Below are 15,824 nucleotides of genomic sequence, written 5' to 3' on the forward strand. Positions count from 1 at the left end.
CCCCAAGGAAAACATCATAACCGGCCTAAATGACTATCATCCCAGTGCACTGACCCCGATCGTGATCCCTCCTGGGGAAATGACACTCTGTATTTTCCCCACACCAAGTGAACGAAACACACACACAAGCGTGCACATGCACTAGAGACGCTGGGGCAGGGAGCTGCCTAGTGAGGCGCCCGGGGAGCTGGATCAGTGTCTTGTTCAGGGGCACCGCAGCCATGGTGGCAGAGGCAGGGGAGGCGTGTCTCCTTCGCCACCACCGTATCCGTTTTTTTGCGCTTGTTCGAGGGATCGAACCCTGAGCCCGCTTCTGTACACCCTCTTCACCCATTACCGCGGGGCCTCGCAGAGCAACGCCAGCATCATTAAGTCCGCGGAAGACACCACAGTGATTGGACTAATCACCGGTGGAGAGGAGACATCATACAGAAGGCGAGTGGCTGACCTGGTGACCTGGTGCCAGGTAAATAATCTCTCCTTGCTCTCCATTGATGGGCTCACTGAATGCATCACTGGATACATAAACTTGTGTGTGGACACCTTTGTCCCAGCCAGGACAGTCAGCTGTTACCCCAACAACAAGCCGTGGCTGACAAAGCACATCAAAGCCATTCTAAATGATAAGAAGAGGGCGTTCAGAGCTGGCAACGAGCAAAGAGGAGGTGAGGAAAGTACAGGCAACCCTGAAATCCAAGACCAGAGAGGCCAAGGAGCTGTACAGGAAGAAGCTGGAGAGGAAACTTGAGCATAACAACATGAGAGAGGTGTGGAGCGGCATGAGGACCATCACTGGTTTCAAGCCACGAAATGGCAGAGGAGCCTATGGAAGTGTGGAATGGGCGAATGAGCTGAACCTGTTCTGTAACAGATTTGACAGAGTGACCCCAGCTCACCCTCAAACAGACTCTTCTGCAGCACAAAGGCGACCACCAGCTCCACTCTCTCTCCCTCCCTCCCTCCTCTCTCCTCTCTCCCTCCCCCCTCCTCTTCTTGCTCTCCCTCATGTCCACATGAAGACCTTGCTCACACCTCCTCCTCTGAATCCTCTGACTGCACTTACCAAGGAAGCACATACACCCCTCACCTCGTCTCGGAGTGGACGACGCTATCATCTGCCTGCTCAACAGAGTCTACACCCACCTGGACAAGCCAAGACATGGTGGAGGAGTATACAGGTACCTGGGAGTGTACCTAGATCACAAACTGGACTGGTCCAAAAACATGGACACTGTGTACAGAAAGGGCCAGTTGCCTGCTGGGGCAGCAGCCTGAGGGTGAAGGACACTAACAGGCTCAATAAGATCATCAGGAAGGCCAGCCATGTTGTGGGGGAGGAACTGGACTCACTGAACACAGTGTTGGAGAGGAGAATGTTGTCTCAAGTTAGGACAATATTGGACTCTCCTTCTCACCCTCTGCACCATGTGCGGATCAGTCACAGAAGCTCGTTCAGCAACAGACTCATTGTTCCACGCTGCACAACAGAGCGACACAGGAAATCATTCCTGCCTGTCGCAATCAGACTGTATAACTGTGAAGTGTAAAAACCACAGACTCGTGTATACTGTTTATACTTTATTTTTAAACCATTAACCACAAAGCCCATGTATATGACTGCAAATATTTAAGATGTCTTTTTCTATTTTTCTATTATTTGTATGATATTGTTCTGTTTGATATTGGTGTATATGTATACTGTAAGGGGGGTATTACAATATTTTTACTTGATTTTCATTATACTATACTTTTGTTTTCACTGCACTTTTGTATTTTAGAAACTTTTTTCTCCTACTACATACTCTATGTGCAATGTTCCTATTTTCTTTATTTTCAACTGACAGTTGTAAGTAACTGTAAGAATTTCCCTACGGGGATTAATAAAGTTTTTCTGATTCTGATTCTGATTCTGATTGAACTCAAACAAGACCAAGGAGATGATTATTGATCCACGGAGGAGGAGCACAGAGCAGCATGCACCACTTCACGTCAGTGGGACAGAGGTAGGGTGGAAACCTTCAAATTCGTCGGGACTTACATCAGTGAGGAGTTAACCTCGACTCACAACTGTCACCACTTTGTGAAGAAAGCACAGCAGAGACTGTTCTTCTTGAGGAAGTCGAGGAAATTTGGCATGTCACCCAGAATCCTCAGCAATTTCTACAGATGCACAGTGGAAAGTGTCATAACCAGCTCCATCACGGTGTGGCGCGGAGCCAGCTCTGCTCAGGACAGGAAGGCTCAGGAAGGAGCGATCAAGACTGCACAGCACATCTCTGGAGCAGCCTTCCCATCACTCAGGGACATTTACACCAGCAGGGTTGTCAGGAGGGACCACAACATCATCAAGGACAATACACACCCGCAGCACAGTCTTTTCACACTCCTGCCTTCAGGGAGTGTGAGAGCACGAACAACCGGGCTCCTCAACAGATTCTACGTGCAAGCCATCGGACTCCTGAATACGGACACCCCCCCCCCCCCCCCACAACGTCCACCTCCCCCATTAGGACCACCCCCCCCACACAGCACACACATACACATGATCACTTTAACTACTGGTCACTTATATGGACACTGTTAGTCTTTGCATGACTCTTTGTTTGGCATCTTACTGTGTTCTCTTTTTAAATGATATCTGTACATATTTCAGCTACTTTTTCATTTACCTCTTTTGGTTTTGTTCCTTTAAGTTATTCTGTATTTTGTACATTTCTATCTCTTTAACTGTATTTTTTACTTTTTGTAAGATCTATTTTATAGACATAGCATTGTGTGTAGGGAGGTAGCATTGCATCATTGCATAGTGTGAACAGCTGCTTTGTATTGTGCAAATGACAATAAACCTTTTGAATCTTGAATCTTGATCCTTAATCATACCTGACAACATACAGGCATTATAGCTGTTTGTGTTCAAACAATCGGTAACATGCTGCAACTGCGTCTTTGACTGTGTGTGTTATTGTGAGTTTTTCTGCAAGAGGAAACAGTCTATGGAGTCGAATGGAGTTATGTGCAGATGCGGTTACAGTGGCAGTGTGGAGACCGCTCGGCAGAGACCCTCCACAGGTGGGACAACGTTGTTGGCCGAGTCTCAGATTTACAAGATGTTGTCTAACTACACGTAGCGAATTAAGTTGTGCCAGAGTGTAGTGGTGTGTGTGGAAAGCTGTGTTTCTGTAGAAGTTGTGGCTCGAACGCCTGAACTGAAGCCAAAGTGACCATGGAGATGACAAAGACAGCTGGTAGACATAATACGCTGGCAAATGCCATGTTCCCCTCTAGGATCTTTATGTGGTAAGTGATTATGGTCATAAAATTGGATGTCTCAGGACAGTGTGAATATGAACGAGCGGCGAGGAGATTATCAGCTGGTACAGAGTAGTTGGATTACGGTGTCTGTCCGTGAAGTGGACAAATCCACTGATTGGGTTGGAAGTGCGTAAAAGAAAGTTAATCCCAAATTTAGTTTGAATTCCATCTCTTTGGATGTGACTGGGGCTGGAGATACATGTGACATGTTGCAAAGAGGGTTTGTTTCATATGTTTTGAATTTTAATTGGACAATTGGATCCTCACCAATTTAACCACCCTTTGCAACTCAAGTACAGAAGTCGTTTTATATGTTCCTGATCAGTTCCAGCAATGTCAAGGCATCTGGACTGTCCAGTACATTCTGCTGGTTATGAGTGATGTGTCGTTTGACAGAATCATCCTCAGAGAGTAACTGGAGTTTTCAGCCTGAATGAATGAAAAATTAGAGACTTCATAAGTCTCAGTTTGAATCAAGCAAGAGCTTGTTTTCAGATTTCGCCTTTTGAACGTTGCCACATTCAGAAATGCCTAAAAGACATAGACATGGTTGGAATTGGATGCAAACTACATTAGTGTTCTTCAATGCTGTGTGTGCTCAGGAATAATGTGCGTCACTTTAAAGTGACGCCGCCTGGTTTGCTCAGTTGGTAGAGCATGAGACTCCACTTGTCAGCGTTGTGGGTTTGAATCCCACTCCCATGGGCTCACCACCCGTGGAGGTGCCATAGGACTTTGGTGCATTGTGAATTGGGCGGGCTGCCCCCGCGACCTGGGCCTGGACCCTGATAAGTGGCAGATGATGACATGACTTTAAAGTGACTTTTTCACTGCAAACACCTACAGTGTTGCCACCCGGATAGTCAAATCAGCACCATTTTAGGTTCACCGTGGGCTGTGTTGAACTTGTGTCAGGTAGTTAACGGTTACAGTCAGTCAACGGTTACTCTGCAGTATTAAAAGATTAGAGAAAACTTTACAACATTCAGCAAAGGGATGCACGGTGTCATCGCTATGAAGCATCCCAATCCAGCAGCTCAGACCTTTAAAGGCAGCCTGTGGAGTGTTTTTGTTATTTAGTTAGTTTTTGGTTACTGTTGAGAAAACGTAGTGTGATGTTTGGACGTGCACCGTATAGAGAGAGGGAGAGTAGCTTCTGCCACGTTGACATATGTTACCTGCAGGGAATAAGCGTTACCACTAAAGTTTCAGTGGCCTTATCCAACCTGCACAGACTCCACATGCACAAGGGTGTGTTTCTTATTACCGTCTCATGTGGATACGTTATAATGATGGTGTGCGTAACAGTATAAAGTCTTGGCACAGATGTACCCACCTCATATTAAGTAGTGTGTGTGAGCGGCTGTGTGACTGCGTGTGCTCATTGTATCTGCATCTCGGGTGAGCTGTTGCTGTCAGAACAGCACCGAGTTGATACTAGCTGAACAAGTTGAATTTACATACAGCAGCACGACCTGAGGACATGATATACTTCTTTCATTTAGTAATTCATGTGCGAAGAGGCAGCTAACATGAAACTCTACTTGTTTTTGCGTTCAGTCTGATGGTCTGGTTCATATTGCCAACATACAGTCTTGTCAAAATCGCAGTGTGTTGTCTGCATGTGAAAATGATTGTACAATAATTAGATTTACAACCTGTTTTCCACGCAGTCAACTCCCTGGACAGATCATCTATCAAACATGTACAAACTCAGTCTTTGCTTTACTTGTGGGTTGTAGAGAAATTTGAACCCCTGGTCATTGATAGCAATCAGAGCCAAAAGTGCTGGTGTTCCTCTCATCCATCCTCTGTGACTGATATGTGTTAACCTGCTTTCAAACTGTCCGTTTCAGGTTTTCAGGTTTGTTACCAGAGATAGTCCAATGACTGTAACTCCTTCAAAGTTGCCATAAACTGCTTAATTTGAAATGTCTGATTCCCGTGTGGTGTAGTTCTGCTTCTGCAAACACGGACTGTGCGAAGCAACAGTAAGAGTTTTCAAGAAGCATCTTGCTTTTAAGTGTTGTGCCCCAAAAAAATATAAAAAACTGGAAGTTTATGGGAAGGCCTCTGCACTGGCCGGATTGTTCACATTGTCACTGTCAGATTAGGTGAACATAGAACATGGAAATGGGAGTCCATTCTCTATATATACACAAATGTGTCTGTGCATAGATGTGAGATTTAAGAAACAATGTAAGGGAAGTGGTTCAGAAGGCCGACTCAGTCCTGGGGATGGAGCGGCATGTAGCTGCAGAGAGAAGGGTGTTGTCAGAACCTAAGTATCTCTAATGTGTATCTTGTTTGTTACTGTCTTCTCTCTAAAGGAGGCCATTAAAGTGATCCAGCGTCTGCTCCTGGGCCAAATCATCCTGTACATCCTGTAGAATTATGACCCGGACGACCATAGAAGTCTTTGCATGGTGTACAGTGACGCCACAGCAATGTCGCTCTCCACCTTCAGACTGACCATCCTCCAACATCTCTATTACTACCACGTCCAAAGAACGGGCATGAAGAGACGAGTGGCCTTGTGTCACATGATCTACAAGAAGGTCAGTGAGGATCCCGCTGATTTTTAGCCTAGAACTCTTCCAGTCGCAGTCACGAGACCGGTGCAATGTGTCTCCCCAGGCTACAGTCTGTGGCTACGGTCTGTTTCCTCAGTGACTCGCTCACTAAGTGTTCTTATGAGAACGATAAATAGGGACTTTAAGCAGAACCAGTGTCCATTTCAGATGTTGTGCTAAACGCAGTGTGTGTTGTTTTAGCGTTTGGTCAAGGTTTCATGCGTAGCTCTTTGATGATGTTTTATAGTCTTTGATGGAAGATGATGAAAGCAGAGGTCTAGGGGAGCGTTCTCCACTTAGATCCATCAAAACTCAGCAGACGACATTTGGTCATTTGGAGAACAATCGCAAACCCGGGGGCCAAAGCAACCAAAGAGCTTTGTAGGGCGATGAGGTGGAAAGTCCTCGACCAGGCAAGTGAGTCACCCGATATCTTGTGTGACCGAGCTGCGTGCGTTCCACTCAGTGAAGATGAGGCTGAAGGCAGAGAGGCCCTACAACAAGGCAGAGATGAAGGTGGCCGCAGCGAAGGCCTGGGAAGATAGAAAGCAGTGTTTCCCGTCAGCTACTTAGACTGCTGGGGCTCTCCACCGTTTGAAAACAAACCTAAACTGGTTCCTGTACGTGTATTGATGTGTGGCGGTCCACTCTGGGATGGGGTTGTATTTAAATGTAGTGTTGTACCACATCTTAAGGATATAAATGTGTTTGATTTGCTCGGGCGCTCTTTGCACCAAACCCCCCAATGTACTTGGCAAATGAAGCCGTTGTGGTGGAGCATCTTATAAAGGGTATGATGTAAAAAGTGATGGTCAACGCTACGCGTGGCAGGTGTGCATAGGGGAGCGGACAGTCTGCTAGTGTAGTGATGTTTGTGTTTTTCAGTTCTACATGATGTAGCATGTAATAAGTGTGGTTGTCTGTCTCTCTGTCAGGGTCACGTCAGGGCCCAGGGCACCTACAACGAGTTGTGCTCGTCGGGTCTGGACACGGCGTTCCTGCTGCGGACGGACGAGGAGCGGGAGCGACGGTCTCTGTCACTGGGTCCAGTGGTGAGAGGGGGTCAGCGGTGGCGTCCGTCAGGGAGGAGGGGAAAAGTGTCTCAAGTGAATGATGTTATGTCAATCATTAGACTCACTGCCAGGTCAGTGAGCATAGTCACTGCGAGCTAACGACGACAGGGCCTGTAGTGGTCTGCGGCCTCCAACCCCAACTCCCCTGTATGGGAACAGACAGGCATGTGTGGAGGACGGTGGCACAGGGACTCATTGTTTTTCTGACTGCAAAACAAGCTGCTTTTATCCACTTTGTTCAAGGGAGGAAAGCTGTGTTTGATGGAATTCTTTGATAGTTTCAAATGTAGGAAAACGGCCCAAAATGTTGCACCTGGTTTGAAATGTATGCTGTCTCCAACCCAGGTTACGGAGCAGGAAGTCATCACCGGGACGGCGGAGACCCCCAAAGTCAACCCTGCGCAGCAGCGGCGAGGCCCGAGCCACGGCAAGGTCAGAGTTCAGTGCTGTAGAGCATTTTATTTTTTAACACAGGAGTTGCAGTCAGCTTGTGTCCAGATCAGCGTCCAGGCTCAGATGTAGTGCGAACGGATACGGTCAAGTAAAAGTGAAGCCTCGGTGTGGTTTCCTGTGTATTTTCCCTTATTCGTAGAGAGCGGTCACCCGGGCTGTGAGCTGGGGTGGTGATCTTTGATTGGATCTGTAGTTTGAAGTGTTGTCTTGTAGAGGTTCATGTGTTTTCATTCATGTTATGCGAAGGAAGAGGACTGCTATTTTGTCACGTGGGGTTTTGGACACCTCACTCACAAGCTAAGTTACCGCGAAGACTCATGGTGCTCAGTTGTACTAAATCAGTGAAGTGCTTGCGTGCGCAGGAATCATGGCAAAGTAGTAGTAGTACTAAAGAGTCAGACAGCTCTGTGCAGCATATCGTGCACAGTCAGAGCTGGAAGTCAGAGCATGAGTTTGTGTCGTATTAGATCAGATTGTTTTCAAGTCCAAGTAATGCAGGTGAGCTGTTGTCCTCAGTAGTGTGTCTTTGTATTTCTGACTGTAGGCGTAGTATGTGTGAAAGCACAGTTGTCTAGAAGACGGTCAATCAGGATGTAGTGGGTTAGGCTTAGTCACTGTAAGCGTAAGTAGCCCAAGGAAAGACAATAAGCAGCAAGATATGTCTGTCCTTCACTTTTGGCATAGATCCATTGTCTCTGTATGCCCGATATCTCTTCTTCCCTTCATGTATATCTCTCTCTGGAGATGTTTTATTCTGTATGTCACAATTCTTAATTACGGCAGTGTTTACTGGTTCATTTCCATGTAGCTCAGACAGTGGTCGGTATTTGTTTCTGAGCTGTATGCCCGGTGATGCAGCATATACTCCTGTGTGATCAGCATTTACTTTTCTCTTTCTGTGTGGTTTTGGCTTGGCACCGAGTGTATGCCAGACAGCATCAGTCTGTTCAGGTCCTGAAGTTTTGGAAAGGACACAGTGTCGTCCAAGTTTAGCCGGAGGCAGAATTATCATAATTAACACTGCTTTTTGTGGACAAAGATTTAGCCTTCTTTCCACTAGGTGTGATCGAGAGAGTCTCATGAAGTTCCTTTTCAGCTTCCAGAGCAAAAATCTTTGCCTGGAGCTCAGTGATTTCCTTAAGATATTTCCAGCAGTTTCGGCAAAGTGAGTTTGTTGTGGTGTGTACGCCAGACATTTCTCAACCAGGCCGAGGAATAGACAAAACTAAGTTGTAGCTGGTCTGTGTGGTTGTTGAGAAGTTAAAATCCAGGTATCCAGTAGTTAAAATCAGGTATTCAGTAGTTAAAATCTTGAGTGCAGTTAAAAGAATGTCAGAAAAATGGAATTGTGAAAAGAAAAAGAAGTAAAAGAAGTAAGAAAAGCTGGCAGGAGCGGGAGCAAGCACAAAAGTGTCTGCACTCTTCAGAAGCAAGGCCAACAGTGGTGGTTTTCTCAAGTTTGAAGCCTTACTGTACTATGTCTTTTTTGACTGCATTTGGATGACTTGCAGTAGCATGAGCAATGTCACTCAATTTAGAAACCTTACTGTAGTCTGATGTTTTTCACTCTGTGCTCAAGCGTTAATAAACTATGTTGTTTGTCATGCAATATTTATGCCTAGTATAAGTGCACTTGGAAGCCATACTATACTATGATGTTGGGTAATCAATTTTGAGGCCTTACTATAGTATGTTGTGGGTCAGCCAATGTGGATGCCTTGCTATAGTATGATGTTTGTGACTGCATTTGGATGTGTTACTTATTAGTATTATGGGTTGGACTGCTGTTTGAAGCCTTACTAGAGTCTGAGGGTTTTCACTCAATTTAGAAGCCGTACTGTACTTACTGTAAGCCAAGTCAGGTTTTGATGTGTTACTCAACCATGACTCTTGTGAAGCGTTCATGTCGTTTGTCCATTTGTATGCTATTTGCAAGCATGACTACATGATGTGTCATTGTGCTTCATGGTCATACTGTATGTATACATCGTATGTAAGGGACCAAACGGAGAATCATGAGAAGCAGAGAGGAATGTTTTATTGGTGTCAAAAAAGCAAAGACATATGCTTGAACCAAAATCTAAGAATCTCGGATTCACAGAGACAGAAGAGAAACGATACACAGAGCAGCAATGAATACATATGTGATGGATGATCAGGCCATTATGCGTACAAAAAGATGCCTAGCAAGCCACAAACAGTGCAAAAAACCAAAGTACAGGAAGCAAAGAGAGACAATCAGGCCGTGAGTATGAACTATCTGTAACTCGTGTGTAGACAACATAAAGCAGCAAATTGTGGGTAACATGTGCAAAATGAATTCTTCACCCCCTCGTCCAGGTAGCTGTATCCTTGTAGTGCAGCCCCTTCATTTAATGTCTGCAGTTGGGGGGGGGGGGGCGGCGCTCTTTGGATCCAGCTTCACGGGAGCACGAGCAAGAGCACGCTCTTCACTGGTCAGTCAAGCAAAGCAGCATGTGGAGAAACCATTAATACTCAGAATGGAGTTGGCTGGACCAAAGTAAAATGTGCGTGCTATAAGTAGAATCCAGTGTGCATTAAATGTTGTCAAGTCTCAGTCTGAAAAAGGCATAAATAAAGTATGTATGTCGTGTTGCACATATCCGATGTGTTTGTTCACTGTATAATGTCCTTAAAGTCAAGGGTCAAAGGATGTAAATGGTGAAAAGAACCTGTAGGTGCATTGCAGTGTGTTGTGTGGTCACAGGTCGTACTGTAGTATGACGTATTTGACGGCAATGAGATGCCTTACTGTAGTATGACGTTTGTGAGTGTAGTTAGAAGTCAGAGTATAGTATGACGCTTATCAATTAATTTAGAAGCTTCACTGTGGTATGACATGTTGCAATCCATGTAGATGGTGTATTAGAGTCTGTTGTAGATAGCGTAGTTTTGAAGCCTTACTGTAGTAGGATGTTGTTCACTCCATGTCGATGCCTTTCTATAGTGTGTTGTGGTTCTCTCCATGTTGAAGCCTGAGTATACTATGTTGTTCGTGACGGGCTTTTCATGCCATACAAAAGTATGATGTGTTTCACTCAGTTTTGAGTCCTTACTGTACTATGTGGTTGTTCATGCAATATGTATGCCTTACTGTAGTATGACTTTGTTCAGTGCATTTGGAAGCCCTACTATGCTACTACTACTGTCCTATGACGTTTAGCAAGCAATTTTGAGGCCTTATTGTAGTCTGTTGTATTTCACTCCATAGTTATGCCTTACCGTAGTATGTTGGTTTCGATAGCATTTTGAGGACTTAGTGGAGTATGTAGGTTTTCATTCAATTCTGAAGGCTTACTATAGTATGACGTATTCCACTGCATTTAGAGGCCTTACTATAGTATGTTGTTTATGACTGCATGTGGATGCTATTCTATGGGATGATGGTGTGCATGCAGTGGTGAAGCTTTACTATGTGTCAGTATTTATGCCTTACTGTACTCTGACGTATTTGACTGCATATTGAGGCCTTACTGTACAATGTGGCTTTTCAGTGAAATTAGAGTCCTTACTATAGCATGAGCTATTGGAGTCAAATCTGTAGCCTTAGTATGGTATGGTGTTTTTGAGTGCATTTTGTGGCCATACTGTAGTCTGATGTTTGTCAGTCAGTGCTGAAGGTGTACTATACGGTGTCGTTTTTCACGCCATATGTAAAGTATGTTCTTTTTTAGTGCATTGCGAAGACTTAGTGTAGTATGAGCTGTGTCAGTCAATGTTGAAATGTTACTGTAGTATGAAGTGTGTAGCTCAGTGTAGAAGTCTTAATGTGCTATGAGGTTTTCCAGTCAATGGTGTAGGTTGGTTTTCTCTCAATGGAGAAGCCTTAGAAATGAGCGTTTGCACTGAATTGTGAGGCTGTACTGTGGCATAGTATTCAAGCAATTGTCATGCTTGACTGTCGTTTGGTGTTTTTCACTCTATTTCGAAGCGTTACTATAGTATGATGGTTTTTAGTCAATTTTGAGGCTTTACTGTAGTGTGACAGAGTATGTGGATAGATATGTGGAGATGTGTGTACCAATGGATGTATGTCCCAATAAAGACCTGATCTTATATGTGTCTGGGTGTGAAATGAGAGAGTGTGGTTGGAATGAGAAAACGAACACAGGGTACAAGTGTCACGTTTTATTGGCAAATGGAGTGAACAGTTGTATGTGGACATCAATAAAAACAGGGGCAACTCCGCAGTGGAGTCATGTTCCGGAACAGAAGCAGTTGTACGTGTGTCTTTTTGGCATGTGGAAGCCGACATGTAGCATGACATGAAGACAGCTCCCCGTAGGTACTGTGACGCCCACACGGTGGAGAAATGGATGTGTCCCCTACACAGGACTGTTTGCCACACGACACATGACCCCACAGGACTGTTTGCCCCCCTGTACAGTAGCAAAATTTCTACGGGAGGCCCAAAAACACTTATATATATATATATATATATATATATATATATATATATATATATATATATATATATATATATATATATATATATATATATTAAAAAAAAAAAAAAAAAAAAAAAAAAAGAGTGTTTTTCAACATTTTTTGGAGTTTTTGCCAAAGACTAAGTCTTGCTTGAAGACTTAGTCTTTTTTGGAGACTTAGTCTGAAAACCAGACTAAGTCTCCAAAAAAGACTAAGTCTTCAAGCAAGACTTAGTCTTTGGAAACAAGACTAGCTGCTTCAAGCTAACATGTTAGCTTGAAACACTTAGTCTTATTTTTAAAGACTTAGCCATTTTGATGTGTTACTATAATATTACGTGTGTGACTGCATGTTCAAGCCTTACTATAATATGACGGTTTTCCCTGCATTTTGAGGACTTACTGTAGTATGAGGTTTTTGACTGGAATCTGAGGCCTTACTATAATATTATGTTTGTCTTATATTTGGAGGACTTACTATAGTATGAAGATTTTGATCGCATTCTGATGCCTTATTATAATATTATGTGTGACTGCATGTTCAAGCCTTACTATAATAATAAGGGTTTTCCTGCATTGTGTTGCCTTAGTATAGTGTGACATTTTTGACTGTGTTTTGATGTCTTAGTATAATATTAAGTTTTTCCTGCATTTTGAGGCCTTACTGTAATATGACGTTTTCGACTGCATTTCGAAGACTTACTATAGTATGAAGTTTTGACCGCATTCTGATGACTTACTATAATAATATGTATTTCTTATATTTTGAGGCCTTACTGTAATATTAAGGCTTTTCCTGCATTTTGATGCCTTAGTGTAGTATGACATTTTTGACTGTGTTTTGATGTCTCAGTGTAATATGAAGTGTTTCATGCATTTTGAAGCCTTACTATAGTATGACGTTTGTGACTGCATTCTGATGCCTTACTCTAAGAGTATGTTTGTGTGTTTTGATGTCTTTCTATAATATTACGTGTGTGACTGCATGTTCAAGCCTTACTATAATATTACGGTTTTCCCTGCATTTTGAGGACTTACTGTAGTATGAGGTTTTTGACTGGAATCTGAGGCCTTACTATAATATTATGTTTGTCTTATATTTGGAGGATTTACTATAGTATGAAGATTTTGACTGCATTCTGATGCCTTATTATAATATTATGTGTGACTGCATGTTCAAGCCTTACTATAATAATAAGGGTTTTCCTGCATTGTGTTGCCTTAGTATAGTGTGACATTTTTGACTGTGTTTTGATGTCTTAGTATAATATTAAGTTTTTCATGCATTTTGAGGCCTTACTATAATATGACGTTTTCGACTGCATTTCGAAGACTTACTATAGTATGAAGTTTTGACCGCATTCTGATGCCTTATTATAATATTATGTGTGACTGCATGTTCAAGCCTTACTATAATATGACGGTTTTCCCTGCATTTTGAGGACTTACTGTAGTATGAGGTTTTTGACTGGAATCTGAGGCCTTACTATAATATTATGTTTGTCTTATATTTGGAGGATTTACTATAGTATGAAGATTTTGACTGCATTCTGATGCCTTATTATAATATTATGTGTGACTGCATGTTCAAGCCTTACTATAATAATAAGGGTTTTCCTGCATTGTGTTGCCTTAGTATAGTGTGACATTTTTGACTGTGTTTTGATGTCTTAGTATAATATTAAGTTTTTCATGCATTTTGAGGCCTTACTATAATATGACGTTTTCGACTGCATTTCGAAGACTTACTATAGTATGAAGTTTTGACCGCATTCTGATGCCTTATTATAATATTATGTGTGACTGCATGTTCAAGCCTTACTATAATATGACGGTTTTCCCTGCATTTTGAGGACTTACTGTAGTATGAGGTTTTTGACTGGAATCTGAGGCCTTACTATAATATTATGTTTGTCTTATATTTGGAGGACTTACTATAGTATGAAGATTTTGATCGCATTCTGATGCCTTATTATAATATTATGTGTGACTGCATGTTCAAGCCTTACTATAATAATAAGGGTTTTCCTGCATTGTGTTGCCTTAGTATAGTGTGACATTTTTGACTGTGTTTTGATGTCTTAGTATAATATTAAGTTTTTCATGCATTTTGAGGCCTTACTATAATATGACGTTTTCGACTGCATTTCGAAGACTTACTATAGTATGAAGTTTTGACCGCATTCTGATGACTTACTATAATAATATGTATTTCTTATATTTTGAGGCCTTACTGTAATATTAAGGCTTTTCCTGCATTTTGATGCCTTAGTGTAATATGACATCTTTGACTGTGTTTTGATGTCTCAGTGTAATATGAAGTGTTTCATGCATTTTGAAGCCTTACTATAGTATGACGTTTGTGACTGCATTCTGATGCCTTACTCTAATAGTATATTTGTGTGTTTTGATGTCTTTCTATAATATTACGTGTGTGACTGCATGTTCAAGCCTTACTATAATATGACGGTTTTCCCTGCATTTTGAGGACTTACTGTAGTATGAGGTTTTTGACTGGAATCTGAGGCCTTACTGTAATATTACGTTTGTCTTATATTTGGAGGACTTACTGTAGTATGAAGATTTTGATCGCATTCTGATGCCTTATTATAATATTATGTGTGACTGCATGTTCAAGCCTTACTATAATAATAAGGGTTTTCCTGCATTGTGTTGCCTTAGTATAGTGTGACATTTTTGACTGTGTTTTGATGTCTTAGTATAATATTAAGTTTTTCATGCATTTTGAGGCCTTACTATAATATGACGTTTTCGACTGCATTTCGAAGACTTACTATAGTATGAAGGTTTTGACCGCATTCTGATGACTTACTATAATAATATGTATTTCTTATATTTTGAGGCCTTACTGTAATATTAAGGCTTTTCCTGCATTTTGATGCCTTAGTGTAGTATGACATTTTTGGCTGTGTTTTGATGTCTCAGTGTAATATGAAGTGTTTCATGCATTTTGAAGCCTTACTATAGTATGACGTTTGTGACTGCATTCTGATGCCTTACTCTAAGAGTATGTTTGTGTGTTTTGATGTCTTACTATAATATTACGTATTTGACTGCGTGTTCAAGCCTTACTATAATATGATGGTTTACAATGCATTTTGAGGACTTGCTATAGTATGATGTTTTTCACTGCATTTCGAAGACGTACAGTAGTATGAGGTTTTTGACTGCATTCTGATGCCTTACTGTAATATTATGTTTGTCTTATATTTTGAGGCCTTACTATAATGTAAAGTATTTTCCTGCATTTTGATGCCTTAGTGTAGTATGACATTTTTGATTGTGTTTTGAGCCCTTACAATAATATTATGGTTTTCTAGCATTTTGAGGCCTTACTATAATAAGAAGGTTTTTCCTTGCCGTTTTTTTTTTGGTCAAAAAAAGTCAAAAATTTTTTCGGCCTCAAAATGTCATAAAAAACGTCATAGTATAGTATGCGGGTTTTTGCGGCCTCAAAATGTCATAAAAAACGTCATAGTATAGTATGCCGTTTTTTTTGGCCTCAAAATGTCATAAAAAATGTCATAGTCTAATGTCTTAGCTTTAAACACTTAGTCTTTTTCAAAGACTAAGTCTCTAAAAAGAGACTATGTGTTTGAAAAAGTCTAAGAGCTTAAAGCTAACATCTTAGCTTCAAACACTTAGTCTTTCCCAAAGACTAAGTGTCTAAAAATAAGACAAAGTGTTTGAAAAAGGCTAGGTGCTTAGAGCTAACGTCTTAGTTTTAAGCACTCAGCCTTGATCATGATGTCATTGACTGCAATTAGATGTCTTACTGTAGTATGACGTTTGTGAGTGCAGTTAGAAGTCTTACTATAGTGTGTTGTGGACTGCATTTCGATGTCTTACTTATTAGTCTTATGCTTTGTATTGTAGTGTGAAGCCTTCCTATTGTCTGATGGTTTTCAGCCAATGTAGAAGCCTTACTGTAGTTTGACATGTTT

At 41.9% G+C, this 15,824-nt stretch overlaps 1 protein-coding gene across 10 annotated transcripts in view; it reads left to right on the forward strand.

Annotated features, from left to right (window-relative positions):
* The window catches only part of LOC121178101, a 45,520-nt gene that overhangs the window by 7,030 nt on the left and 22,666 nt on the right, over positions 1-15,824 (forward strand). For 9 of the 10 annotated variants that reach the window (XM_041032615.1, XM_041032619.1, XM_041032622.1 and 6 more), the window contains 3 exons: positions 5,643-5,870; positions 6,821-6,937; positions 7,304-7,390. In XM_041032615.1, the coding sequence (XP_040888549.1) occupies positions 5,736-5,870; positions 6,821-6,937; positions 7,304-7,390 (339 nt within the window). In that variant the 5' untranslated portion in view covers positions 5,643-5,735. The remainder of the gene's footprint in view (positions 1-5,642; positions 5,871-6,820; positions 6,938-7,303; positions 7,391-15,824) is intronic. The other variant, XM_041032620.1, reaches the window with a different exon arrangement.

Source organism: Toxotes jaculatrix, chromosome 24, assembly GCF_017976425.1.
Source record: "Toxotes jaculatrix isolate fToxJac2 chromosome 24, fToxJac2.pri, whole genome shotgun sequence".
NCBI classification, from domain to species: domain Eukaryota; kingdom Metazoa; phylum Chordata; class Actinopteri; family Toxotidae; genus Toxotes; species Toxotes jaculatrix.